The sequence below is a fragment of the Paramisgurnus dabryanus genome, chromosome 6 (genome assembly GCF_030506205.2).
Source record: "Paramisgurnus dabryanus chromosome 6, PD_genome_1.1, whole genome shotgun sequence".
Taxonomy (NCBI): domain Eukaryota; kingdom Metazoa; phylum Chordata; class Actinopteri; order Cypriniformes; family Cobitidae; genus Paramisgurnus; species Paramisgurnus dabryanus.
Window position 1 is genome coordinate 6642081 of NC_133342.1, and position 21646 is coordinate 6663726.

The 21646-nt window shown below is 48.5% G+C and overlaps 2 protein-coding genes across 2 annotated transcripts; both read right to left on the bottom strand.

The window, feature by feature from the left end:
* Positions 1-11591: 11591 nt before the first annotated feature.
* On the bottom strand, positions 11592-12562 carry LOC141282326 (N-lysine methyltransferase KMT5A-like). The gene is made up of 2 exons (XM_073815066.1): positions 12344-12562; positions 11592-12268 (listed from the first exon to the last, which is right to left on the bottom strand). Exons 1-2 carry the CDS (start codon positions 12423-12425, stop codon positions 11859-11861), a joined length of 492 nt encoding a protein of 163 aa, XP_073671167.1. The 5' UTR covers positions 12426-12562; the 3' UTR covers positions 11592-11858.
* A 2658-nt stretch (positions 12563-15220) lies between these two features.
* On the bottom strand, positions 15221-18938 carry LOC135744134 (uncharacterized). Its single transcript, XM_065262104.2, has 6 exons — positions 17256-18938; positions 16690-17160; positions 16422-16591; positions 16084-16338; positions 15734-15982; positions 15221-15645 (listed from the first exon to the last, which is right to left on the bottom strand). The coding sequence occupies exons 1-6, from the start codon at positions 17995-17997 to the stop codon at positions 15409-15411; spliced, it is 2124 nt and encodes a 707-aa protein (XP_065118176.2). The 5' UTR covers positions 17998-18938; the 3' UTR covers positions 15221-15408.
* Between the last annotated feature and the right edge of the window lie 2708 nt (positions 18939-21646).

Sequence of the window (21646 nt, forward strand, 5' to 3'; positions counted from 1 at the left end):
CCTGTCAGGCCCGCTTTCAAGTCACCCCTATGGGCTACGGAGGTAGGGACGTGTGCCCTGGAGGAACCGGACTTCCAAAGGTCTCGCCCGGAGCTTTCCGACGAGACCGGCCGCGGGTCCGTGCGACCCCGGGGGCCCGAGAAACTTCCGGTCGAAAATTCGAATTTCGTTACCGCGCTGCTCCGGCGCCCCGGGTCCGGGGCATTTGCCCTTCGGGTGGGTGGCTCCGCCGCGGGGGGCCTTTCGAACGAGCCCACCTGCGCGTCGCTAGCCCTTTCCGGGGCCGAGATACGGCCACCCCCCGCGGGATTTTCCCACGGCCGTTTCTCGGGCGCCTCTGGTCCGGGGCCTTCGCCCTTCGGGTCGGCGGCTCCGCCCGAGGGGCCCTTTCCGAGGAGCCCTCCCTCGAGTCTCTGGCTTTTTCCCGGGCCGAGAGACGGCGGATCGTCGCGGAATTATCGCTCGTCCGGAGCTCCGGCGCCCCTAGCGTCCGCCTCGGAGGTCGCCCGGACACGCGGCCGGTTTCGTTCGAAAGTTCCGTCCCGGGGCTTTCCGACGAGCCCGGCCTCGAGTCCGTGCGACCCCGCCCGCCGGAGATACGTCCGGTCGAAGCTCGCGGAGATTCGGGGCCTTCGCCCTTCGGGTCGTTCGCTCTGCCGGAGGGGGGCTTTCGAACGAGCCTACCCGCGAGCCTCTAGTTCTTTCCCCGGCCGAGATACGGCGGTCCCTCCTCGGACTGTCCCAGGGGCTAAATTTAAACGGCCGTAGCTCGAGCGCCTTTGCTCGGATCGACTCGCCCTTTGGGTCGGTTGCTCCACCGGAAGGGACCTTTCCAACGAGCCGACCCGCGTCTCTCTAACCCAAAGCCCGGGCGAGATACGGCGTACCACCGCCTGACTTTTAAACGCCCGTAGCTCCGGCGCACTAAGTCCCAGGACTTCGCCCTTTGGGTCGGTTGCTCCACCGGAGGGGACCTTTCCAACGAGCCAATCCGCGTCTCTCTAATCCCAAGCCCGGCCGAGATACGGCGGTCCCTCCGCGGATTTTCCCACAGCCGCAGCTCGGGTGCCTTTGCTCGGATCGACTCGCCCTTTGGGTCGGTTGCTCCACTGGAGGGGACCTTTCCAACGAGCCAACCCGCTTCTCTCTAACCCAAAGCCCGGGCGAGATACGGCGTACCACCGCCTGACTTTTAAACGCCCGTAGCTCCGGCGCACTAAGTCCCAGGACTTCGCCCTATGGGTCGGTTGCTCCACCGGAGGGGACCTTTCCAACGAGCCAATACGCGTCTCTCTAACCCCAAGCCCGGCCGAGATACGGCGGTCCCTCCGCGGATTTTCCCACGGCCGCAGCTCGGGCGCCTTTGCTCGGATCGACTCGCCCTTTGGGTCGGTTGCTCCCCTGGAGGGGACCTTTCCAACGAGCCAACCCGCTTCTCTCTAACCCTAAGCCCGAACGAGATACGGCTTCCAGGCCTTCTGTCGTACACCCTCGCGTCCGCTCACGAGACCTCTCTTCGGCCTTGGGGGGGCGCCACGTACACCCCCCGCGTCCGCTTTCGAGTCACCTCTCTGGGCTACGGAGGTAGGGACGGCTGCCCTGGAGGAACCAGACTTCCGCGAGGGAGGGCCGCCCTGTCAGGCCCGCTTTCGAGGCACCCCTCTGGGCTACGGAGGTAGGGACGGGTGCCCTGGAGGAACTGGACTTCCAGGAGGGAGGGCCGCCCGGTCAGGCCCGCTTTCGAGTCACCCCTCTGGGCTACGGAGGTAGGGACGTGTGCCCTGGAGGAACCGGACTTCCAGGAGGGAGGGCCGCCCTGTCAGGCCCGCCTCGGAGTCACCTCTCTGGGCTACGGAGGTAGGGACGGGTGCCCTGGAGGAACCGGACTTCCAGGAGGGAGGGCCGTCCTGTCAGGCCCGCTTTCGAGTCACCCCTCTGGGCTACGGAGGTAGGGACGTGTGCCTTGGAGGAACCGGACTTCCAGGAGGGACGGCCGCCCTGTCAGGCCCGCTGTCGAGTCACCCCTCTGGGCTACGGAGGAAGGGACGTGTGCCCTGGAGGAACCGGTTTTCCAGGAGGGACGCCGCCCTGTCAGGCCCGCTTTCGAGTCACCTCTCTGGGCTACGGAGGTAGGGACGTGTGCCCTGGAGGAACCGGGCTTCCAGGAGGGAGGGCCGCCCTGTCAGGCCCGCTTTCGAGTCACCTCTCTGGGCTACGGAGGTAGGGACGTGTGCCCTGGAGGAACCGGACTTCCAGGAGGAAGTAACATTAAAGTGTTGGTGGAAATTTGACCATTTAAAAAAATTGCCATAGGACGGATAGTTGGTGCGAAGGATTGTACTACCGATTTGGATCCCTCCTGTCAGTAGGATAATCTACAGGAAGGCACCTAGAGCTTACCCGGGGTAAGATGCATTGTTTCCGTACCCCCCCCACATAGGACCTGTGTGGACGCCACCGGGGGCGCACTCGCTCCACGGGGCCTTTCGGGTCCCCCCAACCGCTTCCACAAACCCGTTAGTCGTCCACGGCTGATCGATCTCATTGCCTCGCGTGACCGCTGACCCTCTAAACGTGCGCCCTGTCCATTATGTGCATTGGGATCGGGCTGGGGGGGTCGCCCCTGGGTGGGGGCGTCCTGGCCGCGCCCCCCAGGTCCACCGACCCATTATCTGTCCTCCTAAACACTATCACGTCGGATTGGCCCCCCAGGCAATTGGGGGGGTCCTGGCCACGCCCCCAGGCCCATCGACCCACTATTAGTCCTCCTAAACACTATCACGCCGGATCGGCCCCCCAGGCAATTGGGGGGGTCCTGGCCACGCCCCCAGGCCCATAGACCCACTATTGGTCCTTCTGAACACTATGTTGCTGGATTGGCTCCTCGGGCACAGGGGCCGGTCCTGGTCAAGCCCTTAGGCCCACAAACCAGCTATTTGTCCATTTAAACACTTTTTTTTGCTAAATCGCCCCCTTATCCCTGTATGCCGTCCGGTGCCCCCCGAAGGGTGAGAATCTGGAATTTGGTGCCCCTCCCCCCTTCCTAGAAAATTCCACACATAATTTAAATGAATGGGATTTTCCTAATGGATTCGTGGAACATGCTCAGGATGCCCCGAACTACCCGCGAACGTCGCTGTGCTCTCGTCACCGGCCCCTGGGAAGGGCGGAGAAGTTACGCGACCCTGCGGCTTCGTTAGGTGGTCAAAAGCTCAAGAAAGAGAGGGATTCCTCGAAACCTTTAATGAGAATTACATTGGTTTAATGGGCAGGAGGGACGGCTTCCGTACGGAAACGCCACGACGTAGGACCTCGACGTTCGGGGTCCCGGACGTCCAGGGCCCCGTCTGTCTGCCCTCACGACGTCGAGACCCCTGGCAGTTTTTAAACACGGACCCTCTTTCACCACCCAGATGCTGACAAAGCTCTTAGAAGCTTTCAGACAGAGAGGACAGTGTGAGGCATTTCTTTGAAGGAGAGCAAAAAAATTTCCCAGGGCTCTGGAGACGCGCGGTCTCGGTATGTCGTCCGGGGCACCCCGAAGGGCCAGAATCTAGAATTTGGGGCCCCTCCCACATTCCTGGAAAATTCCACGCTCAATTTATATGAATGGAATTTTTCTAGCGGATTCGTGGAAAGGGCTCAGAAAGGCCCGAACGGCCCGCGGACGTGGCGGTCCTCTCGTCAGTGGCCCCTCGGGCAGACGGAGAAGTTTCGCGACCCTGCGCCTTCGTTCGGGGGTCAAATGGTCAGAAAATGGTCAAAACTTTGTTTTTCAGGAATATGCCATTTAGGTTTCTTTTAAGGCACTTCCCGGACACCGACGACATGCAGACTTTGACACCCCGTTGCTGGGGTCCCCGACTGTCCACAGACGAGGCCCCTAGCTCGAGGGCCCTTTCTGACCACTTTTTTGAGACCGACCACGAAACCAGTATTAAAAATCATTGGATAAATTGCAGGTGGAACATCCAGAAAACACGGTCAGAATGGTCCGGGGACGCCAAAACTTTGCAGGTGTGAACTTGGCGGGCCCCCGAACCGGGCACCCGTGTTCGGTGGCCCTGGATGCATTTTAAGGGTCCTTAAGGTGAATGTGTTTTAGGATGAAATCGGGCCTGTTTCTGAGTGTCTGCCATTGAAGTGAATGGGCAGGCAGAGCCATACATTAAAAATGATAAAAAATATTTATCTCGGCCCGGGGCCTCAGCCCTTCGGGTGTGTCGCCCAGGGGGACGCGTCGCAACTCTGTGTGCGATTTCAGAACACCCGGACACACGGGGGCCGTGCGGAAAGGGTGCAAGTGTCATCAAAAAACTGTCCACCCGCAATCGGTTTAGTTGACCACGTGTAGTATGTTCGCGGACACACGTGTTTTTGCAACTTTTTAGCGATTTCTCGCCAATTAATCAACACGAGAGTGCCCGATAGGGTATGCCGAGTGAAATGCATCAAGATTTGTCCAAAATGACCATTCTAAAGGTCGGGGAGTCGTCCTGTAACGCATTGTCCTTGAAAAGCATACATGCGGTCCATCAAATAAATCGCAGGTGGAAACTTCCTGTTATGAAGGAAGTGACCTCCTGCAATCTATTCGATGGACCATGTGTAGCATGTTCGTGGACACACATGTTTTGAACCCGTTTAAGCACTCTATGTGGTGTGAGGCAGGTACGTGCACCTCCAGGGGCCCCAGGAGGGAAAAAAAATTCCCCAGGCTCTAGAGACATGCGGTCTCGGTATGTTGGCAGGGGCCCCCCGAGGGGCCAGAATCTTGAATTTGGGGACCCTCCCACCTTCCTAGAAAATTCCACCTGCAATTTAAATGAATGGGATTTTCATAGCGGATTCGTGGAATAGGTTCAGACAATACTTCTAAATAACATAATTAAAATTAGGTGAGACCAGGGTAAAGATGTGTCACCTGTGGAGAATCTTATCCTGATCTCACCCAAATTAAGTGAGACCGGGGTAAACATGCATCCCATGTGGAGAATTTTATCCTGATCTCACCCAAATTAGGTGAGACCAGGGTAAAGATGCATCCCATGTGGAGAATTTTATCCTGATCTCACCCAAATTAGGTGAGACCGGGGTAAAGATGCATCCCATGTGGTGAATTTTATCCTGATCTCACCCAAATTAGGTGAGACCAGGGTAAAGATGCATCCCATGTGGAGAATTTTATCCTGATCTCACCCAAATTAGGTGAGACCGGGGTAAAGATGCATCCCATGTGGTGAATTTTATCCTGATCTCACCCAAATTAGGTGAGACCGGGGTAAAGATGCATCCCATGTGGTGAATTTTATCCTGATCTCACATTGGTCTAATCTAATAGGAATAGTAGAAGGGCAGCCTAGTATTCCCATGGCCTCGGAGGGTGCCAGTATAGTGTAAAAAGTTATTATTATTATTATTATTATTATTATTATTATTATTATTATTATTATTATGTGGCATTGGTCAATCCCAGTATCACCTCATTTTGACTACGTTATGAACAGGATGCTGTTTTGGACTTAGAGTTTTTAGGAGGACAGATAGTGGGTTGATGGGCCTGGGGCGTGACCAGGACCGCCCCCTGTGCCGGGGGAGCCAATCTGGCATCATAGTGTTTAGGAGGACAGATAGTGGGTTGATGGGCCCGGGGGCGTGACCAGGACCGCCCTCTGTGCCCAGGTGGCCAATCCGGCATCATAGTGTTTAGGAGGACAAATAGTGGGTTGGTGATAATCTTGTCCGGTTGTAACTTATTTGACGGACTCAGCATAAGCTGTTGTTGGACACGATCGTGTCCGACCATGGGGCTTCCTCGTCGGAAGGGCTGGGTGGGTCGAGCACCCTGATTCATGGAGGTGCATCCCCTGCCCGTGTTCCAACTGCAATTTATTTGAACATCCAGACTAGGCTGTTGGTGGACACGATCGTGTCCGACCATGGGGCTTCCTGGTCGGAAGGGCTGGGTGGGTCGAGCACCCTGAATCATGGAGGTGCATCTCCTGCCCGTGTTCCAACTGCAATTTATTTGACCATCCAGACTAGGCTGTTGGTGGACACGATTGTGTCCGACCATGGGGCTTCATGGTCGGAAGGGCTGGGTGGGTCGAGCACCCTGAATCATGGAGGTGTATCTCCTGCCCGCGTGTCACCTGCAGTTTATTTGACCATCCAGACTAGGCTGTTGGTGGACACGATCGTATCCGGGCATGGGGCTTCATGGTCGGAAGGGCTGGGTGGGTCGAGCACCCTGAATCATGGAGGTGCATCTCCTGCTCGTGTCCCACCTGCAATTTATTTGACCATCCAGACTAGGCTGTTGTTGGACACGATCGTGTCCGACCATGGGGCTTCCTCGCCGGAAGGGCTGGGTGGGTCGAGCACCCTGAATCATGGAGGTGCATCTCCTGCTCGTGTCCCACCTGCTATTTATTTGACCATCCAGACTAGGCTGTTGTTGGACACGATCGTGTCCGACCATGGGGCTTCCTCGCCGGAAGGGCTGGGTGGGTCGAGCACCCTGAATCATGGAGGTGCATCTGCTGCCCGCGTCCCACCTGCAATTTATTTGACCATCCAGACTAGGCTGTTGGTGGACAAGTCGTACCCGAACATAGGGTACCCTGGACCCCGAGATGGACACCCTGGAGCTCCACAGAGACCATACCCGGCTCTCCATTTGGGCCCGGGCATCCCACTCTTAAGCACCCCCCCTCCGGACAAAGCCCCGTCCTCCCGGCCATTACGGAAATTACGACCGTTGGTCAACCCGAAAAGACCTGCCACCGTTGGTCAACCCAAATCGACTTAGGTTTTGGAGCCTTGGCAAATCCCAGTGTCAACTTATTTCGACAATGTATAAAAGTTATGAACGGGATGCTGTTTTGGACTTAGGTTTTGGAGCGCTCGTTTCTCCAGCCGTTGGTCAACCCGAATAGACTTAGGTTTTGGAGCGCTCGTTTCTCCGGCCGTTGGTCAACCCGAATCGACTTAGGTTTTGGAGCGTTCGTTTCTCCGGCCGTTGGTCAACCCGAATAGACTTAGGTTTTGGAGCGCTCGTTTCACCGGCCGTTGGTCAACCCGAATCGACTTAGGTTTTGGAGCGTTCGTTTTTCCGGCCGTTGGTCACCCTAATCGACTTAGGTTTTGGAGCGTTGGTCAATCCCAGTATCAGCTTATTTTGACAATGTAAAAAGGTTGTGAACGGGATGCTGTTTTGGACAGAGCTCTCTGCTGATCTTGTCCGGTTGTAACTTATTTGACGGACTCAGCATAGGCTGTTGTCTGACACGATCGTGGGGCTCCCTGGTAGGAAGGGCTGGGTGGGTCGAGCACCCTGATTCATGGAGGTGGATCACCTGCCCGTGTCCGGCTGCAACTTATGTGACGCGACCAAAATAGCCTGTGGTTGGACACGGTCCTCCTGTCATACCGGAAGTGACCACCTGTAATCTATTTTGAGGACGACGTGTAGTAGGTTCGTGGACATACATGTTTCGAACCCCTTTAAGCCCTCTATGTGCTGTGAGGCAGGTACGTGCACCTCCAGGGGCCCCAGGAGGGAAAAAATTTACCCAGGCTCTAGAGACGCGCGGCCTCGGTATGTCGTCCGGGGCACCCCGAAGGGCCAGAATCTAGAATTTGGGGCCCCTCCCACATTCCTGGAAAATTCCACCCTCAATTTATATGAATGGAGTTTTCTTAGCGGATTCGTGGAAAGGGCTCAGAAAGGCCCGAACGACCCGCGGACGTGGCGATCCTCTCGTCGGTGGCCCCTCGGGCAGACGGAGAAGTTTCGCGACCCTGCGCCTTCGTTCGGGGGTCAAATGGTCAGAAAATGGTCAAAACTTTATTTTTCAGGAATATGTCATTTAGGTATTAATTAGGGCACTTCCCGGACACCGACGACATCCAGACTTTGACACCCCGTCGCTGGGGTCCCCAAGTGACCACAGACGAGGCCCCTAGCTCGCGGGCCCTTTCTGACCCCTTTTTTGAGACCGACCACGAAACCAGTATTGGAAATCATTGGATACATTGCAGGTGGAACATCCAGAAAACACGGTCAGAATGGTCCTGGGATGCCAAAACTTCGCTGGTGGTAACATCGTGGGCCCCTGAACCGGCCCCCGGGTTTCGTAGCTCTGGGTGCATTTTCAGGGTTTTAAACATGGATGGTTTTAGGATGAAACTGGCCTGTTTCTGACTGTCTGCCATTGAAGTGAATGGGCAGGCAGAACTATACATTGAAAATTATAAAAACTGTTTATCTCGGTCCTGGGCCTTAGCCCTTCGGGTATGTCACCCAGGAGAACGTGTCACAACTATGTGTGCGGTTTCAGACCAACCAGACCCCCGGGGATCTCACCCAAATAAGGGTGATACCAGGGTAAAGATCATCCCTTGTGGAGAATTTTATCCTGATCTCACCCAAATTAGGTGAGACCAGGGTAAAGATGCATCCAATGTGGAGAATTTTATCCTGATCTCACCCAACTTAGGTGAGACCAGGGTAAAGATGCAGCCCATGTGGAGAATTTTATCCTGATCTCACCCAAATTAGGTGAGACCGGGTGAGATCAAGATAAAATTTTCCACAGGGAATGCATCTAATCGGAATCTAATAGGGTCTAATCTAATAGGAATAGTAGAAAGGCAGCATTTTGAACTGTTAAATGATCAGGGACGTGACAAGCCATTTCGGCAAATGTTCCGGGAAGTGACAAGCCAATTCGGCAAGGTGTGACATGCCATTTAATGTCCCGGGACGTTACAAGCCATTTTGGCAAAGTTTATCATGCAATATAAAGTGCCAGGACGTAACAAGCCATTTCGGCACGGTGTAACATGACATTTAATGTCCCGGGACGTTACAAGCCATTTCGGCAAAATTTAACATCACACGTAATGTCCCGGGACGTGACAAGCCATTTCGGCAAGGTTTAACATGACATTTAATGTCCCGGGACGTGACAAGCCATTTCGACAAGGTTTAACATGCCATTTAATGTCCCGGGACGTTACAAGCCATTACGGCAAGGTGTAACATGCCATTTAATGTCCCGGGACGTGACAAGCCATTTCGGCAAGACTTAACATGCCATTTAATGTCCCGGGACGTGACAAGCCATTTCGGCAAGGTTTAACATGACATTTAATGTCCCGGGACGTGACAAGCCATTTCGACAAGGTTTAACATGCCATTTAATGTCCCGGGACGTGACAAGCCATTTCGACAAGGTTTAACATGCCATTTAATGTCCCGGGACGTTACAAGCCATTACGGCAAGGTGTAACATGCCATTTAATGTCCCGGGACGTGACAAGCCATTTCGGCAAGATTTAACATGCCATTTAATGTCCCGGGACGTGACAAGCCATTTTGGCAAGGTTTAACGTGCCATTTAATGTCCCGGGACGTGACAAGCCATTTCGGCAAGGTTTAACGTGACATGTAATGTCCTGGGACGTGACAAGCCATTTCGGCACAGTGTAACATGCCGTTTAATGTCCCGGGACGTGACAAGCCATTTCGGCAAGGAATATTTTAAAATTAAAAATCAACTTACAATAAAGCAATAACCTGTTTTGCCCCCATAACGAGAGTTTATGATGTCTATGCCAGAAAACATACGTTTATTTACACGTATGTAAAAAAAGTTGAAATTTAAAGAAGAAGCCCAAGCTTGGAACAAAACCTTGGTTTATTCACACAAACACACACACAGGCATCAAAACAGTTTACAATATAATTTAACTTCAATTGAACTTGACAAGAAAAGAACATTAATTTTAACAGGAACACTCTAACACGATTCACACAAAACAACACTACAACACAATAACTATTTACATAAAATATGAACTATATATGCACTACTGTTGGTGGCTCTTTGTGGTTTTAAGGAGGGTTTTTTTGGCTTTTGATTGCAAATATATTTAAAAACATGCAGTATATATATATTTGTGTTCACTCATCTAGCCATTCGAGGTTCAGACCTTCTCCTCGAAAAGAGTTGTGCTTGACGCCGTAATCAAACAGCAACTCCTCACATATATGAATATCTCTAATAGCCTTAAAAAGGATGACATACATCCTTCCTTCAGGGAAGTTCATCCTGCAGTGGACTGGCATCAGGTTTGCTCTCTTGGAGGAATGATTGATCCTTCGGCCAATGGTGTTTTCTGTTGGGTGGCCCTCGCAAGGGAAAGTCTCGGCGTCCACACATAGAGATCCAGTTCACCATCACGAAAAAAAAGGTAGCCCAATATCACCCTGGATGGACTCTTCTTCCGGCCCTCTGCTCCTGCAATTACCTTGCCAACACTCTATTTAAATTTGCGACGACACCTTGTTGACAGTCGGGGATCATCTTGAACACTGGGCTGTCAAAGACAAGTGTTAAATTAATATTTTTGTCAAAAGTTGGAATTATGTTACTTTGATGTTAGAAATAGTTTTAGCCTAATCCCCGAGTGACTGACTTTATAGACACTGAGGTAAGACTGTAAAGTAAAAGTACTTACTGTAAATGCAATCACTGCATCTGGTCACTGAAAGTATCTCAGGACTAGGATGGGATGGCTTCACAAAAGTACCGGAACAGTGTCCTGTGGTCTTCTTCCACGTGCTGCTGATCCAAGAGCCTCCTGTGGATGTCCAGCATGTCTGTCTGTGTTACACGGAGGACTCTCTGGCAGTCTTGGGGAGTCGGCTGAGCAGACCTAGAATGATAAGATGAAACAAAAAACAATTTAGGAGGCAAGTTAGAGATATTTCAGTGGGCGTGCCTGGTGCCTGCCTTTAAAATTTAAATTTAATGACTCTGCATAAAATTAAATGTAATACTAGTGAATAACAACTCACTTTTTGTTGTGTGTTTCCACTGCAGCACCTGGTGGTCTGTGACTGGATTCAGACTGTGCTTCCATGGGGCCATTCGGCAAGGTTTAACATGCCATTTAATGTCCCGGGACGTGACAAGCCATTTCGGCATGTAATGTCCCGTGACGTGACAAGCCATTTCGGCACGGTGTAACGTGCCATTTAATGTCCCGGGACGTGACAAGCCATTTCGGCAAGGTGTAACATGCCATTTAATGTCCCGGCACGTTACAAGCCATTTCGGCAAAGTTTAACATGCCATTTAAAGTGCCAGGACGTAACAAGCCATTTCGGCACTGTGCAAGATGACATTTAATGTCCCGGGACGTTACAAGCCATTTCGGCAAAGGTAAACATGACATTTAATGTCCCGGGACGTGACAAGCCATTTCGGCAAGATTTAACGTGCCACGTAATGACCCGGGACGTGACAAGCCATTTCGACAAGGTGTAACATGCCATTTAATGTCCCGGGACGTGACAAGCCATTTCGGCACAGTGTAACATGCCATGTAATGTCCCGGGACGTGACAAGCCATTTCGGCAAGGAATATTTTAAATTTAAAAATCAATTTACAATTAAGCAATAACCTGTTTTATCCCCATAAAGAGAGCTTATGATGCCTATGCAAGAAAACATACGTTTATTTACACGTATGTAAGAAAAGATGAAATTTGAAGAAGCAGCCCAAACTTGGAACAAAAACTTGGTTTATTCACACAAACACACACACAAGCATCAAAACAGCTTAGAATATAATTTAACTACAATTGAACTTGACAAGAAAAGAACATTAATTTCAACAGGAACACTCTAACACGATTCACACAAAACAACACTACAACACAACAACTATTTACATAAAAAATGAACTATATGCACTACTGTTGGTGGCTCTTTGTGGTTTTAAGGAGGGTTTTTTGGCTTTTGATTGCAAATATATTTAAAAACATCCAGTATATATATTTGCGTTCACTCATCTAGCCATTCGAGGTTCAGACCTTCTCCTCGAAAAGAGTTGCGCTTGACGCCGTAATCAAACAGCAACTCCTCACATATATGAATATCTCTAATAGCCTTAAAAAGGATGACATACATCCTTCCTTCAGGGAAGTTCATCCTGCAGTGGACTGGCATCAGGTTTGCTCTCTTGGAGGAATGATTGATCCTTCGGCCAATGGTGTTTTCTGTTGGGTGACACTCGCAAGGGAAAGTCTCGGCGTCCACACAGAGATCCTGTTCACCGTCACGAAAAAAAAAAAGGTAGCCCATATCACCCTGGATGGACTCTATCATCTTACGGCCCTCTGCTCCTGTGATTACCTTGCCATGGTAATCACAAACTATGGAGCCTTTGACAAAGGATTTGGTTGCAACAACTCCTGGGGTCAAAAGAATGTGGAATTAGTTTTCACTCCAGGAACACAAATATATGCCCACAAGAAACATTAACATACCTTGCCCTTTTGCGTCGAAGTCTTTGAAGGCCAAGCCGGTCCACTTCTGAGTATGGATTGAAGCGAGGATCCATGGATCCATCTCGACCTGTACCTTACTGGCGGGTTTCCATCTTGCGACTATGTCCTCAGGACGAGGACAGTTGCTAGTCCAACCCTCTTTGTCAATTTGCCAAGACACCTTGCTGACAGTCGGGGGCCGTCTTGAACACTGGGCTGTCAAAGACAAGTGTTAAATTAATATTTTGTCAAATGTTGTAATCAAGTTACTTTGATGTTAGAAATAGTTTTAGCCTAATCCCCTAGGATATTACAAAGATGTGTATTCGTTTTTTATAATAAAGCACATCAACTTACACAAGAGGTGCTCCTCGCGCTTGGCCAACTGCAAGGCCCTCCACCTGTCATAAAACACCCTGTCAGGTGGAAACCCTGCAGCGGTCCGCTGTTTTTTTTTTGGGCGGGGCACTACCCGTCGTTACTGGAAAGCACTGTAGAAACGCTCCAAAGCCCCCGTCATCCTGGTCAGCTGCGCCTCTGCCTCTCCTCTTTTTACGACGTGTCCTCTCTTCGGACGGCTCATCAGAATAAGAGCTGAATATTTTAAAGATTTCATGTTCAAACGTACAAAAATTTTGACAGACCATGGAAGCAGCTGACAAACAGAAAATATATGAATGTTGTGTGTTTTGGATGATGACACGTACCACGGCATAGTGCTTTGGGCGCTTATGGCTTGCTGACTCGAACAGCTTGGTAAGTTGTACCTGCAACGAGGAACAAAACAGATAAATCTTCAAATGTTTCAGTGTATTTTTATTACAGAAAATAATATTATTTGAACTGTATGTACTACGTAAGTCAAACTATCAACTTAATCGTTTGATATTATACGTGATTCTGCTAAAACTTACTGTTCATGCAGACGTCTGAGGTCGCTCGTGATGTTGCGAACAGGCTTTCCCTGTTTGGACAGGAAAAATCTGCCCTGGTCGTCCACACCGTCCTGCAGACATCCAGGACGAATCTGCCGGAAGTATGTGTCCAGCATCTTTGGAGATCAAACAGGAAGTTGATACTTGAAAAATGGTCTATTCTGATGCTACAGTAATTCATACATGTTAAGACAACAATGTCTCTGGTTGCTACACATGCAAGGAATAGCTTGCTATTGGGGTCTTCCAATCATAATCAGGCTGTTAGAGAACTTACAACAGCGTCCTCCTCTGTTAGGGAAAATGTTGCTCTCTGCTTTGTGGATGCTTTCAGTTCACTGACCCCCACGTGGATTTGTCCATCAATAGTCATCTTGTTCAGCCAGTCTGAAGCCTGGAAAAAAAATAAAGAACACAGTGAGTGACTGACTTTATAGACACTGAGGTAAGACTGTAAAGTAAAAGTTCTTACTGTAAATGCAATCACTGCTTCTGGTCGCTGAAAGTATCTCAGGACTAGGATGGCTTCACAAAAGTACCGGAACAGTGTCCTGTGGTCTTCTTCCACGTGCTGCTGATCCAAGAGCCTCCTGTGGATGTCCAGCATGTCTGTCTGTGATACACGGAGGACTCTCTGGCAGTCTTGGAGAGTCGGCTGAGCAGACCTAGAATGATTAGATGAAACAAAAAACAAATAAGGAGGCAAGTTAGAGATATTTCTGTGGGCGTGCCTGGCGCCTGCCTTTAAGATTTAAATTTAATGACTCTGCATTAAATGAAAAGTAATACTAGTGAATAACAACTCACTTTTTGTTGTGTGTTTCCACTGCAGCACCTGGTGGTCTGTGACTGGATTCAGACTGTCCCTCCATGGGGTCATTAAGAATTAAAAAATGCCTTTCACGAAGGTCTTCCAGAAGAGCCTGCCTGGAAGCCTCATCGGGGTACCGCTTGACCATGGTGTTGTAGTCCCAGGTTCTGCCTCGGAGGGTCCAGGCCTTCATGGACTTTTTGGCTCTGTCCACTTCTTCATTCCTCTCTTCATTAGTCTTGTCCTTCATGCAGACCCTTAACAGGTGGTTAGGCAGCATCTCCTGTGGCCTGAAACACTGTAGACAATAAATGATGCGACGATCCTTGTCACTGTGAGAAAAAGCAAAAGAATACAGAGAGTTGGCCTGTGAAAGACTTGAGAGTTGATGGAAACAACCAGCAGGGCACACTCTTGATATTTTTTACTTTATCATAACGAATATGCATGCTGATGTTTTTTGAAATATACAAACAAAAGTCATATTACATTCATAGGATAATATCAAATATTTACAGTTTATTATGTCAGGTATATCAAGTTATCTTAACTTACCGCTTGGGGGCCATTCTTCACACCGGTGGAGAATTTTATCCTGATCTCACCCTGGTCTAAGCTAATTGGAATATTAGAAGGGCATCCTTTTGAACTGTTAGATGTTTAGGGACGTGACAAGCCATTTCGGCAAATGTTCAGGGACGTGACAAGCCATTTCGGCAAATGTTCAGGGACGTGACCTGCCACTTCGGCAAATGTTCAGGGACGTGACAAGCCATTTCGGCAAGGTTTAACATGCCACGTAATGTCCCGGGACGTGACAAGCCATTTCGGCAAGGTTTAACGTGCCACGTAATGACCCGGGACGTGACAAGCCATTTCGGCAAGGTTTGACATGCCACGTAATGTCCCGGGACGTGACAAGCCATTTCGGCACAGTGTAACATGCCATTTAATGTCCCGGGACGTGACAAGCCATTTCGGCAAGGAATATTTTAAATTTAAAAATCAATTTACAATTAAGCAATAACCTGTTTTATCTCCATAAAGAGAGCTTATGATGCCTATGCAAGAAAACATACGTTTATTTACACGTATGTAAGAAAAGATGAAATTTGAAGAAGCAGCCCAAGCTTGGAACAAAAACTTGGTTTATTCACACAAACACACACACAAGCATCAAAACAGCTTAGAATATAATTTAACTACAATTGAACTTGACAAGAAAAGAACATTAATTTCAACAGGAACACTCAAACAAGGTTCACACAAAACAACACTACAACACAACAACTATTTACATAAGAAATTACCAATATGCACTACTGTTGGTGGCTCTTTGTGGTTTTAAGGAGGGTTCTTTTGGCTTTTGAAACAAGCGAGGCCGCTTTCTGCAACTTTGGGGAACCCCTAAAGGGGCTCAAGTTTAAGGGAGAAAGCTGTATGACCGCCCTCCGGGAAAGCTTTGACGAGGAGGTCCTCGGCTTGGACTCTGCTGAGGTACCTGGTTGCGGGTACTCTGTCGGTTCCTCGTCTGGGGCCTCCTCATTGCTGCCCTCCTAGAAAAAGCAAGTGAAGAAACGGATGAGCTGTTGGTCTTGAGTGTGCAAAAACATCACACAGGGATCTTGTGGAGAGAGATATTACCGTGTCAACCTTGCGCTTTTTGCTTTTTGACTTCACAGGAGAGCCCTTACTCGCCTTCCTCTTCTTGGTGGGGGTCTTCTTGACGGGGGAGGATTCAGGTCCCTGGAGCAGCATGTCAAAGAGCCGCCGGTGATCTGTGGCCTGGCTGACATCCAGGTTGAGTGCATAAAAGCGGTCAGCTGTAACGGTGTCGTGGCACATGAACTGTGCCACTTTGTGGCGGTCATCTGCCGTGTGGGTGTTTTTTGCCTGCGTGGGGAGAGAGATAGAGAGAGAGAAATAGAAAAAAAACGAGGTTTAGAACAGGCCGGGCTGTCAATAAAAACAAGGTCTATAGGTGGAACACTCACATGGGTTGAGATGGAGGTGCGGATGTCAGTAAAGGTTGGAGTTCCGGTCAAACCCATGCTGCTCCAGGCCTCTTGAAAATACGCATTGAGGTTCCGGCAAAAGTTCGGCTTGGAGGTGAAAAAGAAATACTTCGCCTCCTCGCCGCCCGTCAGCAACGACCTCATGCTGAGGAAATCCGTCATCCAGCCGTACTCCTCCCCCGTCAAGGACATCTGTGCCGCCCCAAACTGCTGGTTGGTCTTGTGCGTTGCTATCTGCAGGGGAGAGAGATGAGAGAACAGGTAAGAGACAGGTCAAAGTGACTCGCGAGAGGGAGAGAGAAAGAAAGGGGTCTTACGTTAATCAGGTAGGAGTCCCCTGTGGAGCTTTTGCGGGCACCCTCCACCTCCTCTATCGTCATATTCTGGTAAACACCGCCTCGGTGGCCGAAGATGGATGCCAGGTATGCAGTCATGTGCCCGTAAAAGCTCCACTGGTCTTTGGAGCTTATTGTTTCTCTGAGGCGGGCTGTGGAGAGAGAGCAACAAAGACAGAGTGTCATGCAGTGCAGCGGGGAAATGCGATGGCCAAGGTTTCTTCAGCGGAGAGTGCTGATGAATACTCACCCAAGATTTCCGGAATCGCCGCCCTCGCCTTGGAACGGCACTTGAGGAGCTCCGCCTTGGGGATCAGGCGCCCTTCTTTGGCCGTTTTCACGGCGACCTGGTGGACCACCACTTTCCTCCTCATAGACTTTATTGCAGTGCGTATCTCCCTTTGTATGGATACCATGGCCTTCTTAGAAAGGCGGCTGGTCTGCGGAGGTGTTTGGCTCAAGTAGTCTACGAACTGTGCCGCATTTTTGACATAGTGTTGGATGGTGGTCTCGGTAATCTTGGCCCGCCTCAGAAAGTTCACCCAGGACCTTACTCGCTGCGTGTCCTCCAGGAAGAGGAAGCTGGAGAGGTTGGTCTTCCCGTCCGCCATGTAGCCAATGAAGTTTTTGATCCTGTAGATCTTCGAGGCGACATTGTTAAGGAGCTTCGCGGACGGGTCGGACCCCTCTTGGTGTCTCTTGTACTCCTCTAGCAGCTCGTCTGCGGTAAAGAAGAGAGAGAGAAAACAAGGCACAAGTCAGTCAAGGACGCAGAAGGGCATTAGAGTGACAAAGAGCACAAAGGGTGGTACTCACTCAGGGCCGCCACGTGCTCGGGGTACTGGGGCAAGTGCTCCGATGCCTCCTGAGGGGTGCTCGGCTCGGGGGAGGGATATCTAAGAGTGGTCTCCTGAGGGGTCTGCTGAGGGGCATCCTGCGGCGTGTCTTGGCCTTCCTGTGGCTCATCCAGGGCGGACAGCAACTTCTTGGTTACGCTGGTCAGCTGGGCAGAGGAGGAGGGCCTAAAATTTCGTTTCAACGACCTGTACCTGCGAGTTACGTCGCGCAAGGCTGTTGTAAGAGTGTCGACCTGCTGGTTTAGGTTAGCCACCTCCTCCCTGGCACGCCGGCAGAGTTGTTTTGGGCACTGCGCCTCCTCTTCCTCTTCCTCCGGATCCAGAGGAACCGGCTCGTCCTCAAGCTCAACGAGGTCGAGCCTCGAGGCCATGGGGACTGCGGGGTCGGAGGCTCGGAGCTCGGACAGCTGTTTCAAAATAACATCTTTTTTGCACCTCTTGACCGCATCCTTCCTCGCCCTCTTAGAAAGTTCCGAGTGTGTCTGGATGTGCCGGTCCAGCCGGGTGGTGACCTTGTCGCATCCAGGCACGGAGCACTTGCCCTCTCTGTACTTCACCCTGCCTGATTCCAGGGCCAGTAGAAGCTTTCTCTCCTTCACGTTGACCACTTTGTGGTAAACACGTAGATGCTGACTCAGCTGTGCATATGATCTACCACAGATCGGGCAAAACTGAACCATCGTTCCGTCTGCCAAACACATAAATCTTAACAAGTTAAAATACTACATTGTTTATGGTTTGTTCATGTTAGCTAATGCATCTATTACCTGTAATGCATACATACATAGTACTACATTTGGTTGTTTTTAAGTATTACAATTAAATAAGCAGCTTGTTCTAACAAAATTTAGTCTGAAATATAAGAGCTCATTGCAAATGTAAAACTGTATCAATTTTGACTTACTTCCTTGTGATCAACAAAACTCCAGAAAAATGACACTGAAGCACAAAGTGATGGCAGTCCAGGCTTTAATAACTTGCAACCTGACCAGTTTCAGTTTCTCACATTTAAGCAGTGTGTTTAATGTTATAACATGCTCCTTGACGTAACGCGCCATGTCGGCAATGTAAAACTTTCAGTACGTAACGCACCATGTTGGCTTAAACATTTAATGCCGCAAAATTTTCCGGTACGTGATGCGCCATGTCGGCAAAGTGTAACATGCAATTTAATGTCCCGGGACGTGACGAGCCTTTTCGGCACGGTGTAACATGCCATTTGATGTCCCGAGACGTGACGAGCCGTTTCTGCAAGGTGTAACATGCCATTTAATGTACCGGGACGTGACGAGCCGTTTCGGCAAGGTGTAACATGCCATTTGATGTCCCGGGACGTGACGAGCCGTTTCGGCAAGGTGTAACATGCCTTTTGATGTCCCGGGACGTGACGAGCCATTTCGGCAAGGTGTAACATGCCGTTCGATGTAACCTACGTGATGCGCCATGTTGACAGTGTTTTCAATGCAGTAAAATGTGCCGGGACGTAACGCGCCATATCGCTGTATTTAAAATGCCGCAAAATGTTCCGGTACGTAACGTGTCATGTCGCTGTATTTTAAATGCAGTGAAACATTACGGGACGTGACGTGACATGTCGACTGTTGTTTTCAATGCAGCAAAATGTTCCGGTACGTAACGTGTCATGTCGACTGTTGTTTTCAATGCCGCAAAATGTTCCGGGACGTGACCCGCCATGTCGGCAGTGTTTTCAATGCAGTAATATGTGCCGGGACGTAACGCGCCATATCGCTGTATTTTAAATGCCGCAAAATGTTCCGGTACGTAACGTGTCATGTCGCTGCATTTTAAATGCAGTAAAACATTCCGGGACGTGACGTGACATATCGACTGTTGTTTTCAATGCAGCAAAATGTTCCGGTACGTAACGTGTCATGTCGACTGTTGTTTTCAATGCCGCAAAATGTTCCGGGACGTGACCCGCCATGTCGGCAGTGTTTTCAATGCAGTAATATGTGCCGGGACGTAACGCGCCATATCGCTGTATTTTAAATGCCGCAAAATGTTCCGGTACGTAACGTGTCATGTCGCTGTATTTTAAATTCAGTAAAACATTCCGGGACGTGATGTGACATATCGACTGTTGTTTTCAATGCAGCAAAATGTTCCGGTACGTAACGTGTCATGTCAACTGTTGTTTTCAATGCAGTAAAATGTTCCGGTACGTAACGTGTCATGTCGCTGTATTTTAAATGCAGCAAAATGTGCCGGGACGTAACGTGCCATGTCGACTGTTGTTTTCAATGCAGTAAAATGCTCAGGGACTTAATGTGCCATGTAGTGTGTTTTTGGATGCAGTGACATTTGTAATTTATCATTATTGGTTTGATATCCTCGAAAATATTATTTTGGAAATTACGTTTTTTTTCAGTCATTTGTTAATTATATTGCGATTTAATTAAAATTACATTTATCATTTTACTTTAACTTTTATTAATACTTTTATGATTATTATTATTGGTTTGACTGCCTCTAAAACATTATTATAGAAATGACGTTTTTTTTCGTGATTTGTTAATTATATCGCGATTTCAATAAAAATATATATCAGGGATTACTACACCTTTTGATAGGACTTTTATTATAAATTGGAATACTGTGAAGAGTATCGATTGAAGGTAAGTGGAAAGGTGTTGTTTACATTTATGCTTATTTACCTAACTGGGTTGCAGTCTCTGTTTATTGCAATGCTGACAGAAACGTCAGTTTACTCTTTTAAAACTATTAATCAAATTTCTTGTCAGTGTTAATGCAGAAACGACTTAAATTACACAACAGTTAGCGGCTATGCTTGTTAACTCCGCTGGTTTGCAACAACAAACATTATAATTAACCCCTGAGACACAAAAATGATTTAAATCCGTCAATTATACTGCTAACTGGTTTGGATTTCATTCTGTGACTGATTTAAAACTTTTAATTTATTGTCAGTGTCAATGCAGAAACGACTTAGTTAGCAGCAATGTTTGTTTACATCGCTGTTTGCAAACACATACATTACAATTAACCCCTGAGACCTTTAACTTTATCTAAGGACAACAAACGATTGAATTTCGCTTGTTTTCTGTTATGATTTTAAAAGAGCTGTCAGTTCAGTAATTTAAAACTTTTTATTATAATTATTTAAAGTTTGCATCGTAATAACAAGTCAGTTATAGTGCTTATTCGTTTGGATTTCATTATGTGACTGCTTTAAAACTTTAAATCATCATTTCTTTTCAACATCAATGTAGAAACAACTTAAATTAGGCAGATATGCTTGTTTACATCGCTGGTTTGCATCAACAAACATTACAATTAACCCCTGAGACCTTTAACTTTATCTAAAGGACCAAAAATGATTGAATTATACCTGTTTTCTTTTGTGATTTTACCAGAGCTGTCAGTTCAGTAATTTAAAACTTTTTATTATAATTATTTAAAGTTTGCATCGTAATAACAAGTCAGTTATAGTGCTCATTCGTTTGGATTTCATTCTGACTGCTTTAAAACTTTAAATCATCATTTCTTTTCAATATCAATGTAGAAACAATTAAAATTAGGCAGATATGCTTGTTTACATCGCTGTTTGCAACAACAAACATTACAATAAACCCCTGAAAGCTTTAACTTTATCTAAAGGACCAAAAATGATTGAAATCAGCCTGTTTTCTATTGTGAATTTAACAGACCCGTCAGTTCAGTAATTTAAAACTTTTTTTATTATAATTAGTTACAGTTTGCATGCTAATAACAAGTCAGTTACAGTGCTTATTCGTTTGGATTTCAGTCTGTGACTGCTTTAAAACTTTTCATTACTGTTAATTTTTTTATTTTTTTCAGATGGAGGTTACATGTGCATTGTGCCAGCTGAAGCTAAAATGCATAAGCCAGCACCTTCGTTTCAAACACAATGTGATAAACATTATTGAGCGAAGGCTAATTTTGAATATGATACGGGGCAAGGTCCGTATTGACAATATGACTTGCCCTGTGTGCAAAAAACCAGTGCGCCATTTAGAGGTGCACATGAGGGTGGGGCACAAAAACATCAAGGTAAGTGACCTGACCGAGAGGCTTTTGTGAGATGTTATGAGTAAAAGCGTCATGATGTCATAACAAATTTCAACAATTGTTTCAGGAAAAGCAGAGGGCCCAGATGCTCATGGGCCTAAGACAAGAGGCAACTAGAAGTAGGCTTCAGGCCCTGTCAGCCACAAACCCCATCGTGCCTCTGGCGACACAGTGGGGTGATGAGGGGCTGGAGATGGCAGACCAGCCAGCAGACCAGCTGGCAGTCCAGCCGGCAGACCAAGGAATGCAGGGGCAAGTGACAGGGGAGGAGGGTGAGCA